At 42.8% G+C, this 27744-nt stretch overlaps 1 protein-coding gene across 9 annotated transcripts in view; it reads right to left on the bottom strand.

Annotated features, from left to right (window-relative positions):
- Positions 1-14122: 14122 nt before the first annotated feature.
- Positions 14123-27744, bottom strand: part of Sox5 (SRY-box transcription factor 5) — a 385023-nt gene continuing 371401 nt past the window's right edge. For all 9 annotated transcript variants that reach the window (XM_038318752.1, XM_038318754.1, XM_038318747.1 and 6 more), the window contains 3 exons: positions 27179-27352; positions 21023-21239; positions 14123-19139 (listed from right to left, as the gene is read on the bottom strand). In XM_038318752.1, coding sequence (XP_038174680.1) covers positions 18836-19139; positions 21023-21239; positions 27179-27352 — 695 coding nt within the window. In that variant the 3' untranslated portion in view covers positions 14123-18835. The remainder of the gene's footprint in view (positions 19140-21022; positions 21240-27178; positions 27353-27744) is intronic.

Raw genomic sequence — 27744 nt, 5'->3', positions numbered from 1 at the left:
AGAAAGCCGTCTTATCTTTGTGCTCCTTGCTCCTTTGTGTTGTGGTGTGTTGTGTTGTGTACTTATGGAGGGTTTTGATTTGGTACTTCTCCGATAGACATCATAGAAAATTTCACGTACATGTAATGGAAAATGTTATGATTCTATGTTGTTGTTGCTTTTGTGTTTTGGTTTTTCAACACAGGGTTTCTCTGTGTAACAGTCCTGGATTCCTGGAACTCATGGTGTAGACCAGGCTGGCCTTGCAGAGATCCACCTGCCCCACCTCCCAAATGCTGAGATTCAAGGCATGTGCCACCACCACACAGTTATGATTCCTTAAACATTATATCTATTTATGTTTTAAAGTGTGTGTATGTGCGTGTGTGTGCACGTGTGTGTGTGTGTGCACACGTGTGTGTGTGTGTGTGTATGCGTGCACATGTGCATGTGTGTGGTACCGAAGAGGCTGGAAGCACTAGATCCCCATGGATCTTGAGTTACAGACGGTTGTAAGCTGCCTGATGTTGGTGCTGGGAACTAAACCAGGGTCCGCTGCCAGAACAATGTCTGCTCTTAACCACTGAGTCTCCTCTCCGCCCCCCCCCCCTCAATGACCTTAATCATGGCATTTGTCCATTTGAATTCTGGCCACAGGCCGAGGAACACTGAGGCCATTCTACCTATGAAGGAAGACGAGCCTACAATGTTATTTTGGTGCGGTGCTTTTTCAAACCCATGAAGTTCATTCGTGGAGTGCACCCTAAACCCTAGATTCCTCATCCCAGCAGTCTGCTGCTGTTTCAGGATATTGCTTCGGAGTTAGTGGTTCAAACTACATATCCTTGCCATCCTTAGCTTCTGTGGGTGGGAGGTGAGGCTAATGCCGTAGGATCCTATGTTTTACCAGCTCCCTGTGTTGTTCCCAATATGTCCTTTTGAGGCTTGTTGGGTTACTGTTTCATCGCAGCAACAGAAGCAAGCCAGGGCAGTCTCAGCTTTCACAGTCGCTGTTGGCTCGAGTTTCAAACCTTGTAAATGTGTCATAATAGTACAGCAAAGCACAGGAGGCAGGCAGGGACTGTCACCGGTGCCATCTTCAGATGAGGAAACTGAGGGCCCCAAATCAAGTGAATTTCCCAGTGGCCCAGGGAAGCAATGTGAGCAAGACAACTAAGAGGGGCACAGCTGCTCTGCCAGTCTCAGTTACGGCGCTCCGGGCTTCATTCGCTTACATTTGATCTTTGCTTTATATATATATATATATATATATATATATATATATATATATATATATATATATTTTCTTTTGTCTTTAAAGGCGCAAAGAAATATCTCCTGTACCTTTCTTACATTACTGCATCCTTTAGACATTCTTTTCTTCAACCTTTTACAATAAAGTTTTTTTACACAAAAGAGTTAAAAGAACACTGCCCGCCGTTATGTCCGCATTGCTCACTTAACATTTCTCTACAGAATCCTTCGAATATCTCTTTATTTTTACACCCTTGACTCTATCCATGTTAGTTCCATTTGTACTTCAAAGTAAGCTATTGTCCTACATAATTTAAGCAATGGCTTTATTTCTTCAAATTTGTTTCTTTTGAATGCCATTGCCCGTGTTGGAATGCGAGACCCAGTTATTATCTGTCATCCCTGGCATTATCGCCATGACCCATCTGGTGGTTAAAATATTACTGTCCTGCCCCATGGCTGTAGCCTGACCTCTTCATATAAGCAAAGGCATGTTCACTAATGTTTAGACATGAATACACATGCGATATAAACAGCTCGTAGCACAAGACATAAGGCCATTGTAGGAGAGGTGCCTTGTATGAAGCATTCTAATTTCTCCTGGGCTTGTGATTTCTCAGGGTGTGTCTATGGTCAGAAGGGCTCCCATGTCCCATCAGCATGACCTGGGGAGCAGCAGCTGGTTCAGCTTCTCCACCAGCTCCTTCTGACCTGGCTATTACCAATGTGACTCACTGAATTCTAGGCCTGGTTTCAGGTCCTCACTGGGTGCAAACTCTTTTAGCTTAGATAGAGATCAAGGCCAAGACTGAAGTTACTCACAGCACACTCCTTAGAGTGAAGGAAGCCACACACATTGGCACCCCTGAGAATGACTTTGACAATACAAGGCTCTTGTGAAAGGACTCTTTAAACAGGGTAAACCAACAAGCAGTGGTCCACACTATGTTTTCAACAGGAAATTTGAACACTACTATATGAGCCCCATGCCCGGCTCAAATGCACTGTTCAGAAAGGCTTGGTAAAAATTGAGAAGTCTGGGTATCTTGGGTTAACTTCCAAAACTACACTCAATGTTTTAATATAGCTTTAATTAAAATGATGATTATCCTAATTTATCAGTTGAACATGGAGTAAAAATAACCACCAATTCTGACAATTGTAGCAAACATTTTATGTGTGTATTTTACTTCTTTTTTTCTTTGCTGCTTTTGCGGTAGCTTTCCCAAGCAGAAAGGAAGAGTTTCAAGTCCTGACTTGGAAGTTGAGGCAGAGAGGCAGCCTACTCCCTGTTGAGATGAAGATGTACATGCATCTTGCATTTTGAAAGAGAGCCATCTCTCTAAAGAGAGTAGGGCAGAGGCTTGGGCCAGGAAACCAGGGGTTTTAAAGCAGAGACGATACAAAAATGGACTAAAGCAGATAGGTAAATCCGTATAATTTCTGGAAAGAAATTTAACCTGTAAATTTTTAAAGACATGAACCTGTTAATATTTATAAGGAAACAAAAGTACCATCAAAGATTTATATTCATAAATGTTCACAACCAAATTATTTATAAAGCAAAATTGAAAATTATTGACATGTCTAGTGAGAATAATAGAGTTGTACAAAAAATAGATAAATTATTATATTTGATATATACCTAGTTTACAAAAAAGCAAAACCCAAGTATCATCTATTTTGGAGGAAGTCAGTGTGCAGAGATAAGAACTCATTCATGACTGTTTTACTTTTTTCCTTCATGTTAAACCTATAGTGTATTCTCATCACGTGCTTATTAAACCACAGAGAAATTGAGCTGAAAGATAGCTCAGTGGTGAGAAGCACTGTTTTGCTTTTTGAAGAAGACCTACATGTGGTACCCAGCACCCACATGGCTATACACAACCTCTGTTAACTCCAGTTCAAAGGTCTCCAACACTCCTCTCCATTGGCAGAGCACACATGGTACACCTACATATATCCAGGCAAAAACCCATTCATATGGAACAAAATAAGCCTCAAAGCCAAACGAAGCCAAGGAGAAATGTTTTAAAAACATTTTCACTCTTTTATGGATTTGTGTGCCTGTGTGCGTGTGCTCCCGTCTTGGTGCTTCTGGAGTCTCTTCTTCTTCATCCACCATGTAGGTTCTGGGCATCTATTTCAATGGCCCACCTTCTATGCCCTCCTCTTTTTAGGATATAATAGAGACAGAGTGATGGCTTACTCTACTGGTCTCGGGCAAGGCAGGGTAGTTGGTGGCTTGTAGAATTATGACACATTACCAAAAAAATGCCTACAATATTGATTCAAGTAAAGGGATTTATTAAAACTAAACTCTCCAAGAGAGTCGTCACTACCAGTTTGAAAACATCTAGTAATCTGTTATCCTAGAAGTTAGTCTGCAGACTAGAAACTTTGGAAGAGAGACGCTTGCATGTTAAAATGATGCAATCGTTGTTTTATTCCCAGTTGTTTTTGCATCAGCCTCTGGAAAGGCAGAGCCAACAGTACAGGAAAACTTCAAACTACGGCTATAGAGAACAGCTCCACACTCTTATTGATAAACCAATAGATTATTATTATTATTATCATCATCATCATTATTATTAACATCATTTGAATTCAGCCTTCAAATGCAACAGTTCTTTCTGAAAGACTTGGAGAAGCTTTGTAAACAAAGCGCTTTGTCCGTCATTTAACTTCATCTGTCATTTCAATCCTGATTTTTCTCCCCCTGGGAAAAATAAAAGAGAAAGTTGTGGCACTGTTTTCCGCATGCTGTCAAGGATGTCTTTATTGTCATTCCAGGAGTTGTCTGTTTAATCGCCTCCCCTTCACAGGATAACGTCCCGGCCTTCCTCACCCAGACAGAATAAAGCAGGTTGTGGTGGCGCTACCCACCTCCCACATACAGCTTCCTTTCTATCAGGAAAAAGACAAAAGAATCTTTGAGAATCAAAAAAAATCACTTCTACTTCATTTCCCCAGTGTTCCTCTCGGGTGCAACTTCCAGATGGAGGGAGACTATTAGCTAGGTTCTCAATATCTGGAGACTTCCTCTCAAAAGTCAGCCATTTAGAAGTAGCCTCACTCACAGGTGAGGAAAGAAGAAGCACAAGCGTGTGTGAGGCCTCGGAGATGCTGTGCAGGGAAGAGCCGTTTCCAGGGCTCTTCCGAATCTCAGTAAAGGAGTCTCAAGTGGTTACCAGGCAGGGGTGCTTCTCTTCTCTGGGCTTTTGTTTAATAGGAAGAGTTCTGTCTGGTTTGTTGAAGCCAACTTTTCAGAAAACTAAGGGTTAGAGCTAGCACCCATGTTTCCGAGGAAAGGTTAAAGAATCTATACCAAATTACTTATTCAAATTAGGTTGTTGAATTTAGTAAGAATGACCTGGGAGAGGACAAAATTGATGGCAGAAGATACTGTGTGCCTTGTCTAGCTCCGGGGTCAAGTTTGCCAAGTTTGGTATCTGTCACTTTGTGAACTTAGTAATGATCCTGCTGATGCCATTAAAGTCCTTTGTCATTTAAAGTTTGTCAAGAGGTTGCTCTTATAGATAAAAATAAAAAGTACTAACAGAAAAAAATATCAGTGTTAGAATAATATTATTCAAAGTATAGGCGCCTTGCAGAATGAAGCAAAAGCAAGAAAGATGAGTTCTAGTACCAGGAGGGGCCGGCAAAGGGGATTTCCAGCAGGGCGTCTCCACTAAGAACCGTGATAAAATGGTTTGTGACCTTGTGAAGCTCATGTTGAACCACACTACAAGAAACCTCCAGAGTTGGGCCAGAGTTGGGCATTCCCATTTCCTACAAGAGATACAATTTAGAAAAAGGGCACTTAGTTTGTTTATTTGGTGGCTGGAAGTAGAGACACATTTTTAAGCCATGCTCTTCTGTTTCCAGATACTGTTAGTTCCCTTGCCTAGCACACCCAGTCGCATCTGCCTTGTCTGCTCACTCACCGTGGAGTCTTCTCTCACCTCCGCTGCTAACTCCTTTTCCAAAGCATTGCTATTCACAGACCTTTTCCCCTCCCCTCCCTCATTCACCTCCTCGGCATTTACCTCCTCCTCTTCTTCCTCATTCACCTCTTCTTCTTCCTTCTCTTTCTCCTCCTCTTTTATTTTTTATATTTTGGATACTCATTCTATTTTGATCAAATGAATGTAGCATCAAATACTAAAAAGGGAAGAGATGTTTACAAGCAAGAAACACAAAATGGTCCTATAACAGCATGTGAGCAAGGCCGTAGTGCTAGCCATCAGCCAATAGCTCAGAGTCGACCTCGCTAACCATCAGTATAAGGTACTTTCTCTGCTCTTCCCTCCCTGAGAGCCCCTTGTGTCTAATGATGTCCTCAATAGGCAGCTTTGGGAAAATGAATGTCTGAGGCTTTTTCTTCAAAACGTATACAGAGAAGTAGTAGCAGTTGTTGTTGTTGTTGTTGGTGGTGGTGGTGGTGGTGGTGATGGTGGTGGTGGTGGTGATGGTGGTGGTGATGGTGGTGATGATGATGATGGTGATGGTGGTGGTGGTGGTGGTGGTGGTGGTGATGGTGGTGATGATGATGGTGGTGGTGGTGATGGTGGTGGTGGTGGTGGTGGTGGTGGTGGTTGTGATGGTGGCGGTGATGGTGTTGATGGTTGTGATGGTGATGATGGTGGTGGTGGTGGTGGTGGTGATGGTGGTGGTGGTGATGGTGGTGGTGGTGGTGGTGATGGTGGTGGTGGTGGTGGTGGTGGTTGTGGTAGTGGTGGTTGTGATGGTGGCGGTGATGGTGTTGATGGTGGTGGTGGTGATGATGGTGGTGGTGGTGGTGGTTGTGGTAGTGGTGGTTGTGATGGTGGCGGTGATGGTGTTGATGGTGGTGGCGGTGATGATGGTGGTGGTGGTGGTGGTGGTGGTGGTGATGGTGGTGGTGGTGGTGGTGGTGATGGTGATGATGGTGGTGGTGGTGGTGATGGTGGTGGTGGTGGTGGTGGTGGTGATGGTGGTGGTGGTGATGATGGTGATGGTGGTGGTGGTGATGATGGTGGTGATGATGATGGTGGTGGTGATGATGGTGATGGTGGTGGTAGTGGTAGTGGTGGTGGTGGTGATGGGGGTGGTGGTGGTGATGGTGGTGATGGTGATGGTGATGGTGGTGATGGTGGTGGTGGTGGTGGTGGTGATGGTGATGGTGGTGGTGGTGGTGGTGGTGGTGGTGGTAGTGGTGGTGGTGATGGTGGCAGTGATGGTGTTGATGGTGTTGATGGTGATGATGGTGGTTGTGGTGGTGGTGGTGGTGGTGGTGGTAGTGGTGGTGGTGATGGTGGCAGTGATGGTGTTGATGGTGTTGATGGTGATGATGGTAGTGGTGGTAGTGGTAGTGGTGGTGGTGATGGTGGTGGTGGTGATGGGGGTGGTGGTGGTGATGGTGGTGGTGGTGGTGGTAGTGGTGGTGGTGATGGTGGTGGTGGTGGTGTATATGTGTGAGAGAGCAGGGTCGGGGGAACTTGGAGATCAGGAAGGAAAAGTCAATATCCAGTGAAATTTTCCAAGGCTTGGGCATGATAGGGCCAGAGGAAAACCAGCAAACCACTCAAGCTGGAGACCCCTGTTGTTGAGGTCCGAGGACACATTCACTGTGTCCTGCAACTTGATTGTTTCTTGTCCTCTTAAATGTGCAGGACAATCTACACAGAACCCGAGGCTTAGAGTATGAAAACTAAAAGAGAAGTTAATCTCCTCTCTAGACATACCCTCTAAATGTAGACTCCATAGAAGTTGTGTTAGAATATGAAAGGGACCTGAAATATCCTACAAAGGCTCCTGTGTGGATGACTTCATACTCTTAGTAGCAGTGTTTAAGCAGGGTTGTCCGGTTTATGGTTCACTAGGGTGCTGACATTAAGGAGTTAACGCCAGTTGAAGCTATGGGTCTTTGGAAGCATGGCCTTTGGGCTCTATCATATCCCAGCTGCACCTTCCCCTCCCTCTCTTTCTCTCTCTCTCTCTCCACCCCCCACTTCTTTGCCTCTTTCTCCTCCTCCTTCTTCTTGTAAGGTGTTGAATACCTGTCACCTTTCCCACAGATACCGCTAACTTCAGCAGAGGTACAGAAACTACAAACCATGGCCTGAATTCTCTGAAACCACATACCACATTCTCTGAAACCATATACCAAAATTACCCCTTATATTTCCCATGCTCTGTCTCAGGCATTTTGTCATAGTGACAGAAAAACCGCTGATGTATGCTGGCTGAAGTAGAGAAGGAAGGCTCTTCAAGAGAGAAACTCTCTGATGTAATGTCGAATCTTCCTTTGTGTGAGCCATGCTCAGTATGAGTCCCTAGGGCTAGGCAAGGGGCTTTTATACAGAAAAAATAAGTCTTGAATGAACTGAGTTTGTGCATGGGAACAGGATGAAAGGAAAGTATGTCATTTATGTTAGCAAAGCTGTGATAAAAATACGTGCAATAGTAAGTTTAAGTGGACGGGTTTTAACTTATTGTGCTGTATGGCTATTTTCTATAGATTGAACCACACCCTCCTGGAGGAAGGAGGGAAGCTCACAAGAGTCAATGAGCTCCAAAAGTTCCAAGTCCCAGGCGGCTTCTCCCTGACTTACAAGAGCCTAGATAGCCCCTGGGGTTAGAGAAAGCTCTTCAGAGGAGCTGCCTGCAGGGTGGGTAGAGAGCACTAGAAATGTAGTTTTCAGGAACTACTAACCATGTGGTCTTTGGATTTCCTTAACTAGAGCAGCCTTTGAGTGAACCATACTCCTGTAAATAGACCTCACCTCTCTTTCTATAAATAACGCCAGTGGACTTATTGGTTTAGTCTAATAAACCCAGCCTTGGGTGGGATGGTGTCTTTGGTTCATTATCAGTACCCTATCTGTAGTGAATAGGCATTCGTTTATGCCTGCCCAGGGAAAGTCATGCAACACAAGGATGAACTGGCTGAACAGTAACTGTGCTCAGGGACTCGAGGAGGAGAGAAGCTAGCCTGAAGCTCACTTAATGAACAGATTTTGTTTTTCTGATAGGTCCTAGAACATAAGCAGTTCAGTCCATACTTTGAGGAAATGTTGCAGGAATCTCAATCTTCAATGTCTGGCTGGTCATAGGATTGGCTTAGTCATTTGGGGAAGAATAACTCTTGCTATGTGTTGTGTCTGTCATCTGTTTGTCTGTCAGTTCTCATGCAAGTGTGGAGGCCTGACCTTAACATCTACAGTCTTCCTTCATCTCTCTCTTAAATACTGTGGCAGAGTCTTTCAAACATGGGGCTTGCCCATTCAGCCATACAACCAACCACCACACCAACCTAGCTGTCATGTAGGTGCTAGGAATCGGAACTCTGGACTTCTTGTGTGTGCTCTTGTTTTTCAAGATTGTATCTCACTAAGTTGCCTTGGCTGGTTGTTGAACTCCTGGGCTCAAAGTTCAGGCCCTCGGCTAGCTGAGAACACAGATGCAAACCACCAGAGCTTGGCATTTTCTTTGTTGCCAATCTCTTCTTTGGTGTATGGTCCTAAGAGTTGAACTGTGGCACTCCGATGTGCTCAGCAAATAATCCACCATTGAGCTACACTCCCAACCAGTGCTTGGACTTTTGGATAGTTGTTAGCATGTCCCTCCTCCTCTCTTTTCTATTTCACATTTTATTTTTCTCTAATTCTTAAATTCTGCACAACTTACCTAAATACCTCACATTAGATGTTTTTGTTTTTCCTTTATAAAGATTCTTATGCATTTTAAGCCATGAAAGAATCCACAATATTTAAGTTGGCCTTTTCCAGTTACCTGTCATATCTCACCAGTGTTCTTCTTTTGAAGGTACAACCAGGGAAGCATTGAGTGGGGCTTGCTGTGTGCCTGAGGAAGGTCCCATTTCCCTGGCTCCTGAGCACTTAATGACAGTAGTAGATTTCACTATTTCTTTTAGAAGAATGCTATAAACATCCTGTTTAACTTCCCACAGCCCGCAAATTCATCAAACAAACCATTGGGAAAGCTAGGCTTGCATATATGGTCTACCCAGCTTGTCCTTTTAGATGCTCACAGTGATTGCTGCAGTGTGTGGCCCAACGTGCCCTTTTCTTTCTGCCTTTTATTCAGTTTTTGCGTCGTTACCTAGCTGTATCACAAGGCTCAAATTTCGTTTCATGCCTTTTCTAAATACAAATGTCAGTGCTCATCAGATTTACTTTGGATGAATTTCTGCTTTTCTGAAATTATGGCTCATCTATCCTGTGTCTCTTCTCTTAAGTTCTCAACCATCTTTAAAATACAGTTTTGAGGACGAGGCTTGGTAGTACATGGCTGTAACAGGCACACGTAGAACTGCCAATTCTGTATGTCACTATGTCACTGGCAATCAAGCACTATGGGACAAAACCTAATCTCACACACAAAACAAAATTTAGAAGACTTCATTTTTTTCAGCTTTCTCTATTTCTAGTAGGAGATTAGCTTTTCAAGGCCTGTTATGTGCTATTGGAAAGGAGAAGCCACAGTCAGCAGTGAAATAATTCTAATTTTCATTTGAAATCATTTATCGCTTGCAATTCTGTTTCATTAATAACTTTCCTGCATTTTTGCTTAATGTTGCTTAATGTCTGTTGATCTTATTTCCTTGCAGATCACACATTTTGAATGAAGGAATATTGTCTTCTGCCTCGTATATTCTCATTGTAATGAACATTAATTAAAAGACAATTTGAAACATCCAGTAGTTGAAAAAGCCAGTCTTTGGGACATGATAAATATTCATCATAACACATTTCTTCCAGCTTTATCCGTGAAAATCCCTGTCTAATCCATATATCCTGTTATCTATTCAGATGTGTACCCTCTCCTTTCAGACCCCCTGCAAACTGTCTTTATAAAACTCTGCAAGAGCACTGATGGAGGAGGCAGGCAGGAAGCACATCTACAGCTGATGGCAATCTGTTTACAGAAAAAGGGACTCTCGGCATTGTCTGTGAGCCCTTAAGTGTGAAATCCATCTGCGAATTTAGGACAATGAGAGGATTGTGTCTCATCAGAAACTTGCAAGGCTCTTTCAATTAAGTAATAAGAGTGTTCTAGTCCTGTATATCTTGTTTGCCCTGACTGTTTTGAAAATAAGAGCTGCATCTGTTTAGCTATTAGAGTTTCCAAGCTTATTCTGTGAGTGCGCATACACACACACACACAATATACAAATATGTATGTCTATGTGTTTATATAGTCATGTATGTGTCATTTTAATGATTTTAATCTTTCTTCTGTGTATTTCTTGATCACTTGTAAAAGTATACAGGCAATCCTGTACTTCTGTATTTAAGTAAGAAGGAATTTTAAGAGTATGTGCTGATTATCCTTAAATGGCAATTTGACAAAGCTTAGAGTCAACGGGAGAGAAGTCTCAGTGAGAAATTACCTAGTTCACACTGGCTGTGGTCATGCCTGTGAGGGGTTATCTGCATGCCCTGGTTGAAATGGGAGGCTGGCTCCCTAGAGGTGACATCCTTCTCTAGGAAATGGAGGCTGGCTCACTGGAGGTGACATCCTTCCCTAGGAAGTGGGAGGCTGGCTCACTGGAGGTGACATCCTTCCCTAGGAAGTGGGAGGCTGGCTCACTGGAGGAGACATCCTTCCCTAGGAAGGGGATTCTGAAGTATGGGAATGGAGAACCTGAGCTGGCCCTTGCTACTTTGTCTTCCTTGTGATGAAGGACCTGTAGCTGTGGGCCCTTGCCATGGTATTTATCACAGCATGAGGAAAGGAGAGGAGGGCAGAGCGATTAATGAATCGGCTGTCCTGGGTGCCCGTGGCTTATGAACTTTAACAAGAGTTTGACTTTTATTCCAGAGAGACAGACCAGGGTAATACTATTCCCTAAAGAGTTAACAAGCACTCATGCATTAAGACAAGGACAAGCACAACTCTACAGCTTCCGTAAATTCTCTCTTTTTATTCTTACCATTCATTTTCATGGATTTAGATATTTAGGTATAGGTCTAGATACCTCTCTATGATATAATCTCCACCTCTGTGAGTTAAAAATTACCCTGAAGATATAGAAAAGTTGTTAAAGGTTTTTCCATTTACAAAATAAAAAATCTTGAAATATCTGAAAAGTTAAAGGAACTTTTAATATTTTTCATAAAAAAATGAATACAAATTTAGCATGTCTTTGATGACAGCTTTAAAATATAAAAGATTTGTGTGCTTGGTTGCCTAAGAAGTTGATAATTCCTTAATGAAAAGAACCTAAGTTTTCTCTCAAAAAGTCCGTACTAGTATTTATGCCTAAACACTACCAAAGATATCCATTTTCAAACTCAGTAAACACCCCTTCATGTACGCCCAAATGGTTAACTATGGTTAATTCCAGTCCTGCGTGCTAACCTAGTAGGGTAAAGAGTTGCTTACAGGACCATTTCTAAATAAGAAAGGAGAGTTTGTGTCCATTGTCTGGGGTCTACCAGTAGAGGTGGTGGATGAGTCACGAAACTGTACTTATGTGTGTCAGGTGGAGACACGGGGAGATGAACGCTGACAGGGCCGTTCTCAGCAATTTGTCTAGCTGGCCTTTCTAAAACTGTTCTATGCACGTCCTTACCTCCACACACCGCCTTCTAGCAGGACAATATGCATTCATTTATCATAAATATTAAAAATATATATTTAAAAATTCTGCCATTGACCTTTTTATATATGAAGACTTTATTATTTCAAATATATTTCACAGTTGTGAAATTCCTTCCCAGACTCTGAAATTTAATAATAAATTGAACAGGCTGTGTACAAAATAGATGTGTACTTGGGCCCATTAATTACTCCAGCTTTTCTGCTAGTTTAGTGTAGTGTGTTTTCCTTTATCTGGTATGCACACTGATTATGATGCTGTTGTAACATAGATCCTCATGGCTGTATATCGAACATTGTATATATAATAGGATGGGTCGTTCTAGGTCGTGATTGCGTGCATGTGTAAATACTGGTATTTGTGGGTGCACAACTTTGTGTATTTGGATCTGACTGAAAAAATAATGGCACCTTGTGATCAGAGCTGAATTAGTTCATTCGCTGGGGCAAAAATAGCTTGCTAAGCAAATTGGTAAAGTAACACATTGTAGGACAGATGTTTAGCCTGCATAAGAAAATGTAACTATCTTACAGAACTCCCAGCAATACTGTTTGCATGATAATCACAATGCTTATGAAACAGGTTTCCCCGCTAGCTTTTAGATTCCTTCATAAACTTTGGATTTTTTTCATAAATGATCCATCTAGACATGAGACCCAGGACTGTTTTCTGTGTGTCTTTGCCTCTCTTGCCGTAGCAGACTGCAGTAACGTGGTGAAGCTACAGAAAGGACACTTAGTACAAATATGCCAACAATGATGGCATCTGTAATGCAAAATGTGAATGTCTGAATACTAAATGGAAGTGCCGAACTTAGAGAATGGGAATCTTTTCCTTGGTGGCTGAGACTCTTGCAGTTGCTCAAGCCTTTGACGGCAGGGGCCAAGAATCTCTAACTCATCCTCAGCCTTGAAGAACATGACGCTGGGGTCTCTAAACTGAAATGCTGTAGGATGCAGCTAAGGGAGCTTTATTTGGTAGAGAGCAAGGACAGTGAGTTTTCCTTAACAGCTCAGATTTTCCACACCTAAAATCTGATGAAGCTGCTTCCAGAGGGTCTGAGGGTGTGTCCAAACACAGCCCTCCCCAAATCCAGGATGGATGTTTTCTGTTCAGAACGATGTTTTGCAAACCTCATGTCGTCGTGCTTTATGTGTGTCTATGAGGATTCTGGTGCCCCTGCTATCTAGAGTATCTGAAGCCTATTGCTTGGCTAAGCGAACTCCTAGATGCTGAGAGAAGGGTTATTGCTGTAGTGATGGCTCCAATGTTCTCAAAGCCATTCATGTGAGAGAGACTAAGCATGTTCTCTGTCCGAGGTGTCAAGTATTCTGCAGAGGCCTAATGTCCATGGGCAAACATGGTAGACAGCAATAAACACCATATTCCACATGCAAGAGAGAGGTAGGTGCAGTGGAAAAAGACAGCCCCTCCTACCAAACCAAATAGGTAATGGTGTGGCCATATCAGCGTTCACACAGCATTTGGAGCTGAGCGATGGCAGCGGCTTGGTTAATGTCCCAGATTCTGATTGAGGACATCTTGGATTGGGCCTGAGATTCTGCACTTCTAGTAGTTAGTTCAGCCTTTGCAACCTGCTCCTTTTAGTGACAGATGGCAGAGCAGCAACTGCTCGGCCTTCACATGTGTTCTACAATCACTCACGGAAGGTTCTAGCTTACGTAACTGATACTGCTTACAGACAAGCCCCCAAACCAAGCAGTAACTCAGTACCCTCAGAGGAAAGTGTGACCACACAGAACTATCAGGACCGAAAACACACAAAGTTGGGAGCAAAAAATGGCCCTGGGGGGGGGGGGTGGGGGAAGGCATGTGTTTTTAACAACAGCTTCATAATGGATCACTGACACTGGAGGCTAAGGTGTGTTCTAAGCAATTAAAACTGCACCTCACTGAGGTGAAAATCCTTCCTGGTTCTTAGTTTGTGTGAGCTGATATTAGGAAATGTGCCAGCCACACACTGGGAGAGAGTGTAAGCATGGGGTGTAAGAATAGCAGCCCTCACCCAGTGACGTGTCCTAGGAGATACGGAGAGTATTGTCTCTGAGTCAGTGACACCTGAGTGGACTCGGGTGGATTCCTGCCTGGGTCCTGTCTTAGGATCGTCCACATTTAAGCACGAAGCCCTTAGTTCTCAGCTCAGAGTCAGTCAGTGTAACGATGTTCACAGCGAGGGGACAGGTTCTGCAGACTTCTCTTTGCCTCATAAATGAGCAGTTACTCTTTCATAAATAAATTGTGCAGAAAAACACAGTATAATAGATAAAGAACACATTTGCTGTTTTTATTGGTGCCTTGCACGGCAGTAATACTGAAAAAGGGAATGCAAAACAAAACAAAAGGAAATGAAAACGAAAACAGGAAAGCAAAAAACAGGTTGGTGGGAACCCACATCTTATTTTTGTTTTTTTTTTTTTCTTTTTTCCCAAGAGTACACAAACTCCTGCTTTATTCTTATTGTGGCATGAATGATAACATAAAACCAAAAAACATGAAAATATACAACTTATATTACACTATGTGTTATGAACAAAATAGAAATCTATAACTCTATGTTATATTTACACAATTTTTTTATTTTATTAAATTTCAAGTGAGATGGTAGTTTGCACATACTTTGTTTTAAGCTCCAGGCATTGATTGTCTCTTCTCTATTTTTTTTAATCATTAAAAAAAAAACCAAACAAACAAAACTTTTCACTTCTGAAATCCAAACTGTTAGAAAGACTAAGTGCGTTCAAGCCAGGGGAGCTGAATAAATACTGTTTCAGTGGACCAGTGACAGGCACACTGGGGCTTACAGGGACCCATCAGTAGGAAACTCTACACGTCACCTTCAACCTGCGAAACTTCAAAATTAAATACTGTATAAACCTGGCTAAAGAAATGCCTATGCCCTACAATACAGAGAAAGCTCAGCCACTTTTAAGTGGGTTTTGTTTTTATTCTTTCAAACCTTGTGAAGTTGTATTTCACTATTAACTTGATAGACAAATATTTTATAAACCTGTCTGTAAATATACAGTTATTACAGTTCAATAATTTACCCTTTAGAGTAAGGAAAGTATAATTATTTCTTATATTTTTGAATGAGATAGAAGAGGATTCCTCTGAGAACAGGATCAGCTTCTGCATTAAGAAAATATCTGAAAATGGACCATTAAATGGTAAAGATATTCCTTTAGGTGAACTAAGTTAACTGTACTTTAGAAATCAAATATATAAAGTGACCTCATTAAAGAACACTTTACACTTTAATATTCATTCCCTATGGGAAGATTTAGTTTCAACCATGATAAATATGTTTATTGGGAGGTGTTTTGCACAAAGGTAATTCTTAGCTAGATACTAAATGAACTTTCAAAGTTCACTTAACTAATCTGAGTAAAAATATACTAATACATTGGTGGGGGAAGGTGTACGCACACATGGGCCTGTGTTTCTCCTGGTTGTAGTAACTAGCCAAATTATCATTAACTTACAACTTACAACTTTAACCCATTTTTTTTTCTGGTAAATATTTTTCTTTGATTTATATCAAACAGGATTATATTTAGAGGTACCAATTACAAATATAGGAAGGAGAAACTGGCAGTATTATTCTTCAGTGTTGTTAGAAATGTTGGGATGGTGAGAAAAGGTGGGGGTGTGGCTTGAACAGATAGGCAGGGGAGGAGGAGGGATGCAGCTCACTAACTTGGACCTTTTCATTGTGTCTTATTTCCTATCCCATATCTTATTTGGTCATTGCGTGGCATAGACAAGGACAATAGGTTTTAGGATCCTTCACAAGAATCATCACCCAATCGAAGGACCAAAGGGCAAAGTTTTAACACAGTTATGTTGCTAGTAAAAGCACCTTTTTTTTTCCCCTCAAGTGACTTCAGTGCACTTTAAACATGAATGGAATTACTTTTGTTTTTGTTGGTTTTGTTGGCCAAAGCAAACTCAACATCCACTGAAGAAAATGTCAGAACAGATCATGATAGGACATTACAGACTTGCTTTGTGGTTTTGCCCGGGCACAATTCAATCGTGGACTTAAACTCAACTAACCTGGAGAGGTTTGGCAGCTGTAGGTCACCATGAACAATTTGTTTTCCCTTCAAACAAAACAAATGCAAACCAAAGAGAGAGTTTGTTCAGATAGCACTGGGTTGGGATGGATTTGGGCCATGGATGCCTTCAGTAGCATCTACCTGGAGCTAAAACAAAGTATTCTTGTTGCCCAAGGTCAGCAAATGAAAAGCAAGCTTGTCTAGAATGTGCTGTGGAACAGGAACGCAGCACGTGGAGGTGGAGAACCCACGTCAGTCAGGAGGCTTTGTTAACAGACACAGAGAAACAATATTTTTTATAAGCCTGTTTTCACATTGTATGTTATAATGGTAGAAAAACAAGTGTCCATTTTTCTCTTATTCAGAGTGCTTCAAAACAAAACAAAATCAAAAAATTGGCTCTAGATAACTGGTAATTAAATAACTAAAATGAGAGAAAGGAGCATAAGTTAATTAAGATTGAACACGATCCTCCTCCTAATTCACCCCTTCATATTAGACATCAGAAATGACACTACTGGGGCCAAAACTGTTAACACAGAGGAAGTTATGGATGGAGAAGCAAGTGTGTGGGTGAGTATGTGTGTGTCATATGCACACATACATGCATGGGTGTACATGTGTGTATGAGCTGGAAATAGAAATTAGTTTTAAATACTTAACAGCTTACTGGCTGTACTTCCAAATCAGAGCAGAATAAAATAGGGAGAAATAAAATAAATTATACATAATTTACTAATCTGGGAACAGCTGACCATTATTATTATTATTAATATTACTATTATTATTATTATTATTTTATCATCATTTTACAACACTAGCAAAAGAGAGGCAATTCAAAGGAAAATACAGTCATTAAAGAAAAAAAAAACAAACCACAAACAGAAAATAGAACCAAACCTCTGACATGCAGGTATGATCAGCTCCTCCAAGCAAAACTCCAGAGCAAGACTTTTGAGAGAGAGAAAAACAAAAAGAATTTTTTCTTTTTCTTTTTTTTTCTTTGCCTATTCATTATGTATGAAAATCAAACTTGAGGGCGGTGTTTGGCGGGGCAAAATGAGAGCCAGATGGAACACTGTACCATATTCAGTCACTGACTGAGTGCTTCCTGACTGGTAGTTCAGCCCTACCAAGGGGGCATGACCTCGAGTGACTTTGTGTTTGGTGCAGGCCCTACCCGTCTTGGCCCTTGGGTTGGCTATGTCAGAGCCATCAGCTGTGTTACCATTGGCTGTTGCTCTGAGCATGGGCTCTGCATGGGCTCTCTTTAGCAGACTCAAGAGTCAGAGTGAAAGACCATACAGTGGTAAGGGGCTCTGCATTTAGCCAGGCTCCGCTTTGTGGTGCGGTACTGAATTTTAACCAAATCCTGGGATCTTAGGGCATGAAATAACATGGCCCCCATTTGTGAAATACAGTCTCTGACCTCATTGCAGGGAGAGATGGAAAAACATCTTATAGAGCAGTTCTGTTTCCCAATCAGCGAAGGATGGAATGGTGGAGACATAGCTAATTCTGTATTTCTGAAAAATGGCCAAATATAGTCAGTCAAAACAATGATTGTTTTGCTCAAAGTTTCAACAGGAAACACACACATACACACACGTTACTAAGTAGCAAACATTAAAAGAAACAAATTGTCCCCGGAGAAGGGACCTCGGGAAGCATCTGACTTGTAGCTTCCGTGTTGGCCAAGCACCTCTCCATGACACAGGGCCACCAGGTCCACCCAGTAATAAGCACACTAGAAACTGAAAAATAGAATTTCTGAGCCCTACGCTTAGTTCCACTGTCGCTGGGCAGGCAAAGCCAAGGGCAAGGTTGCTTCTAGACCACTTGCTTGGGGGGGGGGGGGGGGGGTTCCATTCCCAAAAGTGGGTTTTGCTCACAATGGCCCAACATTATTCCCTAATAGGAATGTAGCTAATGTACCATGATCACACATACACACACAGAAATCCAAGATCAGAAAATATTTTTTTCTTTAAATTTCTATGTTTCTCTCTCTCTCTCTTTTCACCTGAGAACGGCACCTACAGTTTCCATTTTAAAAAAATCAATCTCACCAGTTGCTGGTGTGTCAGCTCTTTCCGGGGACCGTCTAAGATTTAACACTGTCCCCACGGACGAAGGAGCAGGAGTAAGGAAGGACTTAGAAAAGGAAGTTGGTGATCGCTTCAGGATGGATTTGGCACTTGCTCCAAGATGTAGTGTTGTGTGCAAGAGTTAGAGGTCTCTAAAGCAAACGGCTGCTGACGCTGTGGCACAGAAGCAAGGAAGGCAAAACCAGGCTCTTTTTCTCCTCTCTCCCCACCCTCGCACATAGACCTCCATCTTTAGAGCAGAGAGATACAGAGGACAGAGGGGTCGAAGGCCCCTTTCCCTCCTTCTGTCAGGTGCAAGACGACAATCACAAAGGAGAAGAAAGGAAAGAAAACGTAAAAGGAAAACCCAGAACCATTCCCCCCAACAAAACAAAACAAAACGTATTTCTTCTTTAAAAATTGTAGCACAAAACAACGAAACACATTCACAAGCCACTTGTTGGCACTGTGTACCTGAGTGAGAATTTCTAGTTATAGAACAAACAGCCATAAAGTTTATTAAAAAAAAAAAGTTGACGGGCGAGACTTCAGTGCTGGGTTTAGCAGCTGAGTTACTGGCTTTGTTTTACCCATAGCTTATTTCAATCTCTCGTGGTTGATGTTGTTTGCTTGAAACATTTTTTTTTTCCTTTCCGAGCCTTTTGAGGCTGAGGTCTATTTGTCAGCTGATGTCCCAACTATTTAAGACTAACAGTTAAAATAACAGTCAGTGTACGAGAAAGTTAATGTGCTTGGCCACTGGTAAGGATGGACCAGCTAGGGCTTCATTAAGTCCTCAGCTCACCGCAGTCTGTGGGCCCTTATCAGTTGGCTTGTCCTGCAATATGGTTTTCGCTGTCACTCCCATAATCTACGTCGGGGTCATCTTCCTCTTCGTCATACTCGTCGTAAATCTCCCCGTTGATGTCCTCGGCCTGGATTTCCTCTTTGATGTGAGGTTCCTCCCCCTTCACGCCGTACGTGCTCTGAATCACGGGCAGCCCAGGCTCCGGGCTGCTGGACACACTCGAGTGCTCTGAGGGCAGGTGAGGGGAGGGCATTCCCGCCATGGTGATGGCTCCAGGGTACACAACTCCGGCAGTCGCGATGGGAATCTGTGCTTGTTGCCTGTCGCAGAGAGAGAAGGTGAGTGTGCACAGGAGGTCTTGGCTTCCCTGTGGCTCAGCGCCACCCTAACTGGAACCAGCGTATACCCAATTGATTCTAATGCCTTGCCTGCCTGCATTGGGCTTCATAGAATAAGAGACATTTAGTTGAATTACCCCCTTGATAATTAAAATAATCCTATTTTTTTATTATCAGGAAAAAATCTGACACAGAAAGATTAAGCCAAATTACCCGAGAGTTTGCCTCCAAGATAACTTTGCCTTCATTATGGCAGATGGAAGGAGGTTTTGTTTGTTTCCCTATAATGGAGCCTAAAGATAGTTCAAGCACAATGGACAAAATCTTTAAACTGTTCAGAACTTTCAAAATAATATCATGGTCCCCAACACATGGGAAGGTAAAGCTATCATGTTATCTAACTACTGTGTGAAACAGTGTGGGCCCTTTTGGGGTAGGAGGCAGAGCCCCCGCTTAAAGACATACCACCCCAGAAATTGCCTACGGTTCCACGCTTGCTTCCAAATCCTGCTGTCCCACTCTTGAGATTCTTTAAAACCTTTTAACCTGGGATCTCTGTCTTCTTGGTTTTGCACTGTACCGTAGTGATTAATTTAGCTGCCCCCAGTAGGATGGGATACCAGGCATTTGTCTGGGCATTCATTCATTCATTTCCTATACACTCCAGTAACGGGGGCCTCCCAGAGCCTGGCACAGAGCACATGGACTCCGGAGGGTCCGTGGCAGGTATGAGCTCCTTTCTTTTATTATTCAGCTACCTTCTGCCTATACCCAGAGTGGCATTTAGTATCCTAAGTTCTCCCGATCTTGCTGTTTGAAGTATGAATGACTTTATTCCCGTGTAGCTTGAGAATTCTGCAGGGCTGCTATAGGCAGTGTGTGGTATCGCTGTGCAGGGCCTCGCTATGGAAAGCAGAGAAGAGCATCCTAGGGTTCTCAATTCAGGATGAACTCTCCTGTGCGTGACCTTGCTGTGTCCTAAATGTAATCTCTACTGTATGAGACACACACACACACACACACGTGTGTGAGTGTGTGTGTATGTGTGTGTGTGAGAGAAAGAGAGAGAGAGAGAGAGAGAGAGAGAGACTCTACACTAGTCACTAGTCAGACACAAGCGCTTCTTTTTGGAACTACTGTAAGGTTGTGCTATATCAACCACCAGTGGTGAAATTCATCACGGCGAACTGCTGGAAATCATGGGCACCAGCCAGGAAAAGAACTGGTGAGATCTAGCCAAGCGTGCTCTAAGTATGTAACATCAAATATCATGACTATATTTATTATTGACTCTGCTTTCAAATAACATAGAAACACATGTGTCTGTATGTATGTTATGTACATTTTCAGGGCTACATGCAGCATTGGAAAAGACTGCAGGTTCCTGATGTGGGATTCCCCTCTGCAGGCTTTGAATATGCTTTATTACCATTGGTTAATAAAGAAGCTGCTTTGGCCTATAGCAGGGCAGAATATAGCCGGGCTGGGAGAGATATATAGAGAGAATAGGTGGAGCCAGGGAGTTACCATGTAGCTGCTGAAGGAAAAAAAGATACGAGCTGCGAGCTGTCAGGCCACAACCTCATGGTGATTCACAGATTAGTAGAAATGGGTTAATTTAAGATGTAAGAGTTAGTTAATAAGAAGCCTAAGCCATTGGCCAAACAGTGTTGCAATTAATATAGTTTGTGTGTGATTATTTGGTTCTGGGTGGCCGTGAAACCAATGAACAGTCTCCACCTACAGGTTTCTTTTCAAAAGGTTGCTTTGCAAGGAAACAGCCTGGGGGGCGGGGCGGGGAATATTCCCTTGGACAACAGGAAGTTGGCACTATGTGATACAGGGTCAGAATGTAGTTCGCATACCCGACATTGAAGTACTGCCGCATTTCCTGCCTCCGGTTCCTCATGATGGCCTTGTACTCCCCGATGCGCAGCTTCTTGCCGTCCACCAGGCACGTGCGCTTCGGCCTGGGCTTGTACTTGTAATCTGGGTACTTCTCCAGGTGCTGCTTGCTGAGGCGGGCCTGTTCTTCGTAGTATGGCTGTTTCTCGAGGTTGGTCATCGCTTTCCAGCGAGATCCTGTGGAGACAAGAGTGTTAGGGATGCCAGTGTGCAGTGCTTCTAAGAATCCTAAAAAAAGAGACGCCACAGCGAACGAGGAAGAGATGGAGACAAAATGCTGGACAGATTCCAGAACTGTATAAACATGTTTCTGATTAGCAAGATCAACTTGAAAGGCGAGATTTTCACAAGAGCAGAGGTGTCTGCAAGGAAATTATGCACCCAAAGACATGAGCACTGGGCAATGTCTTATTTTTGACTTGAATGAACGGTTTAACTAAAACTTTCTTATTATGCACTCAGAAGCTCAAGAATTTTATCTGATGCAGTTAAACTGCTAAAAGCTCCATGTGAATTCATCGCATCTTGTGAATCTGTAACTCACTGAGTTGTTGAGTATTTCTATAAGGAAGGCACATTGCTTGTCACCAAAGTTCATGAATCGCATGCTTTCAGAAGTCATGTCTGTAAAAAATACTGTGCTTAGAAAATGATCTCCTCTAAACAGGTCCTTAGGAGTAAGGTTATAATGAAGGGTCGGACTGGGGGGTTGCCATATGTGAGAACTGTGGTCAGAATGATGGTCATCTTGGGTCCTGCGATGGCTCATCAGCCAAGCCTGACTCACATGGTGGATGGAGAGAACTGGCACCTGCAAGTTGCTCTCTCTCTCCTGCACGTGTGAGTCCCCTGGTTCACACAGTGAGCTACAATCTTTTAAAGACTGTTTTGTCACCTTGCTACTATTGTCTCCCATAGTCCTATGAGGTAGACAACCTTCCTACCTGTGTTCATAGAGGAGAGAATTGATTTCCACACACATGACATCACCTACCCAACACCATGCACCTACAGATATGACTCATAGGTGTGTGTTCTTACATCCATGTGTGCATATTCTCCATGATCTAGCAGACACTACAAGCAGCATAACAAATATTCACAGAGTAAGAATTTGATTTAACAACTTCTCAAAAGGAAACCTGCCTCATCTCATGGTAACCAACATTACAGACATTGAGTGCATTTTCCCCTTTCCTTATTCTATGTTGAATCTAACATGGATTTAGAGGGAAGAGAAAACGAGTTTGAAGTTTCACTAAATATAGCAAATAATAATTCTCAGTTTAGGCTTTAGATGGGTTGGATGCTTCGGTTCTGTCAGTATGGCCGAGAATGAGGGTGGTGGGGTTGCTGTAGTCTTAAGCCAGAGTTTAAAATCTTAGAGCAGGTGAGGTATGCTTCTCTGAAAGCTAATCAGCTCAACCTGAGTCAAATGCCTGAGCCCTCCAAATTGAAACACAGGAGCTGCCTACAGCTGCAGACGGTAACCGGTCTCATCTCTGCGCCAAGACTCAGCTTGGAATGCCATCATCGTTGTATGACAGGACCAAGAAGGGAAAGCTGACCTGACTAGTGTAGATCTGACTCGAAAATGTGAGGTGCTTAAAAGGCAAGCCTCTCCGAGGCGGTGGAAAGCAGATACAGTCACTGGGTGGAGGTCAGTAGGTAAGGGTGGGCAAGATGGAAAGGTAGGAAGAGGACAAGACCCTATTTCTTGCCACTCGATTGCCTGTGTCCCTCAAGTAGGACCATCACCCCAATAATTATTGTGATAAAGTCTCTCCATCTCAAGTCTATCATGACAGCCACAGAAGGGACCTTCCCTCCCTTGGGCATCATCTAGAGGATAGCTTAGAAGCAGGCAGACTCATGGGAGTCAGGTGGGGCCAGCACATTGTTGAGCATCCTCCCCTAGGAGTACAGAAGAGGTACACACGCCACATCATGGAGTAGACAGGGAAGCCTCTCCTATGAGAGCACCGGCCAACCTGCCAGTAGTATTTTAGCTCCCCAGACGCCATCCAGAGAGCTTCTGTAGTTTCATTTTACCCAAGCAGAAACTCAGTTTAGCAGAGTTCCTTGTTTTCCAAAACCCGTGCTTGAGCATTTCCAATGTGGTCAGGCCGTAGGACTGTGAGTTCAGCCCTAAACTCTATCTCATGTTACACACTAGAACAGTGCTTCCTCACCTTCCTAATGCTGCAGCCCCTTAATGCAGTTCCTCTTGGTGACCCACAACCATAAAATTATTTCGTTGCTACTTTATAATTGCAATTTTGCTACTGTTTTGAATCATAATGTAAATGTCTGATATGCAGGTTATCTGAGGGTCACAACCTATAGGGTGAGAGCCCCTGATTTGGTGGGACTTTCCTATTAGTATGCTGCTTCTGGTGTCATCACGAACACAGATAATATTAAGATACTATTGAAGAAGGTCAATTCTTTACATGGCATTTCTCGCCAGGATGTAGACCAGCTTTCAAACCACAGATCAGCTTATAAGGGTGAGTTTCCCAGAAACAGCCCCCTGGAAAGTAGAAATACAATGAAAATCATGGGTCTAGGGCCACTGACTTAGATCAAATCTTACTACCTTCTCTGAAAACTGAATAAAGAAATAAAGGAATTTAATTAAATTACAAGGTATTGAAGATTCTTCCCAGATTTCCACTAAAACATCTCTAAGGAAAGACAATGCTTGTTCCCGAAGGCAGCCTGTCTGGGGTTGACAGCCATTCTTACATTTCCTACCATGAGCATAGTGCCGGTTGGTAGGTTGAGAATTAAACTCCCTGCTTTAACTTCTTACAGTATCTTTCTCCTAATAATACCCAGCCTTAAGCTATATCCTAAAATAGGGCTACATAGTAATTACAAATACAAATACGTTTTGCTTTTAGAGACAGTACTCTCCAGGTAGCTCAGACTGGCCCAGTCTTCCTGCTTTAATATTCCTAAATTCTGGGATTACAGGTTCTGCATGCCCCCCACTACTCAGCTTACAGATTTATTTATTCATAATCCCAAACTATGATACTCAAGTACCAACAGGGATGCAATGGCCCAACTCCATCCTAGGGCCCTGCGGTCTCAGTTTGGAGGCAAATCCAGTTGAAATCTTTAAGAATTCCTCTGGGTGAGAATAGCCAGCTGGTAAGTTGTTTTTGGTCTCAGTGGCTCCCCAGTGACAATAGCAACTGACTACAGACCCTACAAATACGCTCAGAGGATGGTGGCAAAGACACTGTGGTAGAACACCCCCTTCCCCCCAAAAGATGAAACAGTTACTGGGTTTGTGCCTGCAGCCATGTCCAATGAGGAAGTGGCTTGCTGCAGGCTGTTTGCAATGAAAATAAATACACTATTGGGAATGCCTCCTCATAACAAAAGAGTAAGTTACAACAAAAAATATTTGATACAAATAAATAGGTTATTGGGAATGCCTCCTCATAACAAAAGAGTGAGTTACAATGAAAAATATTTGAAAAATATTTGATGCTCAAAATAAGAGAAAATAAGGAGCCTTCACTGTTTCCCCCAACTTCTTCTGAGTCTGGCAGTCTGCTATAAGGCTGCCTCTGCGCCGAGTAGCTATGTCATCTCCATGGGGCATGTAATGAATTTGCACATTTTACTCCGACTACTGTATATCTAATCAGAAAAAGATGTCCCCCAGTCCCTGATCTCGCGCCAAACAGTAAAAGGTGATTCCGTATGTTAACAATTTCAGCAGAATGGCTTATTAAAACCAGATTTTAGGGTATTATAAAATGCTTAGAAGCCCTTTAAAATGTCAACCAGGATCCCCAGAGACTACGTAAAATGTCAACCCAGCTCAAGCGCCTGTTTTAAGCAGAATGAATTAGCAGCATGCTGTCGGAGGCTGTTATCCAAAACAATCAGTAAAGAGAAAAACATCAAGCCTTCTTTGTACTTTTATATGAAATAGGCCATTCAGAACCATCTTGTGGCTATTTGAAGACTTTATATTTATTTAGAGCTAGGACTAACTATTAAGGCCCCAAGCATTTCAGTACTGAGTTTTTGTGTGACTATGCATGCTATATGTTTACTTAAGATAGCTTTGTCAGTAAGGCTTGGGCTGGAACCATCTTCTGTGTAGACGATAATGGCTGAGATCGTAGGGTGACTCTCACCTTCAGTCAGAAATGGATCCTCCTAGCCAGTTAGCACTTCACCATAAAGAATCTCTGTCATTTTCTAGAAAAATGATTGTCTTAAAAAAAAACAGAAACATTTTAATTGTTTGTGTGTGTGAATGCGCGTGCACGTGCGTGTATGTAAATGTGTGTGCGCGCACATGTGCGAGTGGTTGATCATGGAGACCAGATAAGGGTTTTGCGTACTCTATCCCTGCAGCTACAGGGGGCTGTGAGCCTCTTTTCTCGCGTGCTGAAAACCTAAGTTAGGCAGCAAGTGTTCTTAACCACAGAGCCATCTCCATGTCTCCAGGGAGCCGCTCCAAACCATCCACTCTTTTAGAGTCTTTACTGGTGGGGTGGGCTTAGCACTGAGCTCATCTGTCACGTGGTTCCTGATAAAGCAGGCGTGACAAGTTCAAATTCAGGGAATTTCTCCAGACATGGTCGCACACTCCTTTAATTCTAGCATTTGAGAGGGAGAGGCAGGCATATCTCCATGAGTTTGAGGCCAGTCTGGTCTATATAATGAGGACCTGTCTTAAAAAAAATTTTGGAAATTTGTGATTTGGGTAATTCATAATGAGGAGAGAATAATGTCATTAAAGGAGCCGTAGATCAGCAATGGTAGAGACATTAGAGAAACCTGTTTCCCTTCATCGCTTCCAGCATTTTACTTTGTACAAATTTATGTTTTTAAACGTAGAAATCCTGTTTCTGCAAGTGGACTCCACTTGTTCTAGTCTTTGAGAAAACATTTGTGTATTCATCTGAAAACTATTTCAGAAGAAAGCACCAACACACATGCATGATGAAGTGCGTGTGTTTCCATGTGGTCTGATGACATTGCATGCGCAACTTGTGACCCGGGTGGCATCTGCTGCCTTTGTTGAGAATCTGGGAGTATAAATACAAAAGGGTGCATTTACTTACTGCTTGTAGGCTATCAGCTTTTTAATGCACAAGCAAAGGTATTTCTTTATAACGTACATGTAATTCCAAGAGCATCATCGATTTTAATAAAACCTAACTAGTTTATGCATATGCTACTTCTTATTTTCAAGTCCTTTTTTTTTTAGATGGAGTTGGGTGTTTTCGTTCTGAACTCTAATTTTAAGAGAATGGACAATGTAAACTCTGCCTTGCTGTTCTAGTGTGTCATGCTACTTGGAAATGAAGAGGAGGAGAATGATAATAACACGGTGATGACAAGGTCACCAGACAAATGCAGAACGGAACTTTCCCCTCCCTTTCAGTTTGTCTGGCTCTTGTCTGCAGTGAGTCTATATTCTGTGCACTTCCTCCCTCCCTCCCTCCCTCCCTCCCCATCTTCCTGCTTTTGCTTTGGGGTAAATGTGTGTCTTGTCTTCTGGTACGCTGGGGGCTCTACCTGCAAGTAAAACTTCTTTTCAGTTAAGCTCAGAGCTATGCTACCTCCCTAAGAGTTACCAAGAGCAGCGTTCGCCCACAGGGTTATTGAGCATATAGGAATGGATATGCCAGCTCTCAGGTTCTGATTAACCAACCTGTAGCTTCTCACTCTGCTTCTCCCAGCACTGCATGCATGCCAAACAAAACTCTAAAATTAGTATGCTTCTGCAAAGGAACACCAGAGAGGGCCGAGGCTTGCATGACTAGTTCACAGGGAAATGAAGAACAAAGGTCATCGCCAACTATAGATGGCTCATCTGAAAACAACACACAACATGTCCTCTGCCATAAATCTTTAAGCAGGGAGGACAGTGCAGTAATGGGTGTGACCACTCCTTGGGGGCTTTACAAACTGGGCACGTGTCTCCTTGAACACGGATACTCTGTTGTTCACAGCGCCCTCAGTAATGGTGCTAATTTCCTGGAGAAGCAGCCTGCCTTCTACACCCAGCATCTTTCCCCGATAACACAAGACTACCACACATCTATCGTCCACTGGGGCCTCCGTGCTCTCCTTACCCAGTATCTTGCTGATGTTGGAATTGTGCATGTCAGGAAAAGCCTGAAGGATTTTCCTCCGTTCATCTTTCGCCCACACCATGAAGGCATTCATAGGACGCTTTATGTGGGGCTCGTTGCTGCCACGTCCCCTCGATTCCCTGTAAATTCTTGACTCCGACACTCCGGCACTTCCTAGAAACAGGGAACATCAGCACGTATGTCAGTGTTGAGACGCTGGCAGCATTCTTCCCTCATGACTGTTTTCTTAGTCTATTAAAATATCTGAAAACAAAAAGTACTTCTGATAACGGGACTCCCAGTTCCTAGGGCAGATGCTCGCTTATGAAGTGTCTGTGATAAGCCTGCGGCAGCAAATGTGTATTTTTAACCCAGTACTCATTACTTCTTGGGCTTTCAAAGGACTATGGACAGTCTGAGCATTACCGAAGAGCCCCCGGGCAGCTGGGACAAATCATTGTTTTGGATTCTTTGGGTATATCAGTATTATAGAAATAGTATAGATGTAAAGGATCTGATCGAACCACTGGACTCCCAGGGCTGTGGCATGCTGGGTTAGGAAAGGC

This window comes from Arvicola amphibius, chromosome 2 (genome assembly GCF_903992535.2).
Source record: "Arvicola amphibius chromosome 2, mArvAmp1.2, whole genome shotgun sequence".
Taxonomy (NCBI): domain Eukaryota; kingdom Metazoa; phylum Chordata; class Mammalia; order Rodentia; family Cricetidae; genus Arvicola; species Arvicola amphibius.
The sequence above is the reverse complement of the archived record's forward strand: the minus strand, read 5'-3'. Positions and strand labels throughout refer to the sequence as shown.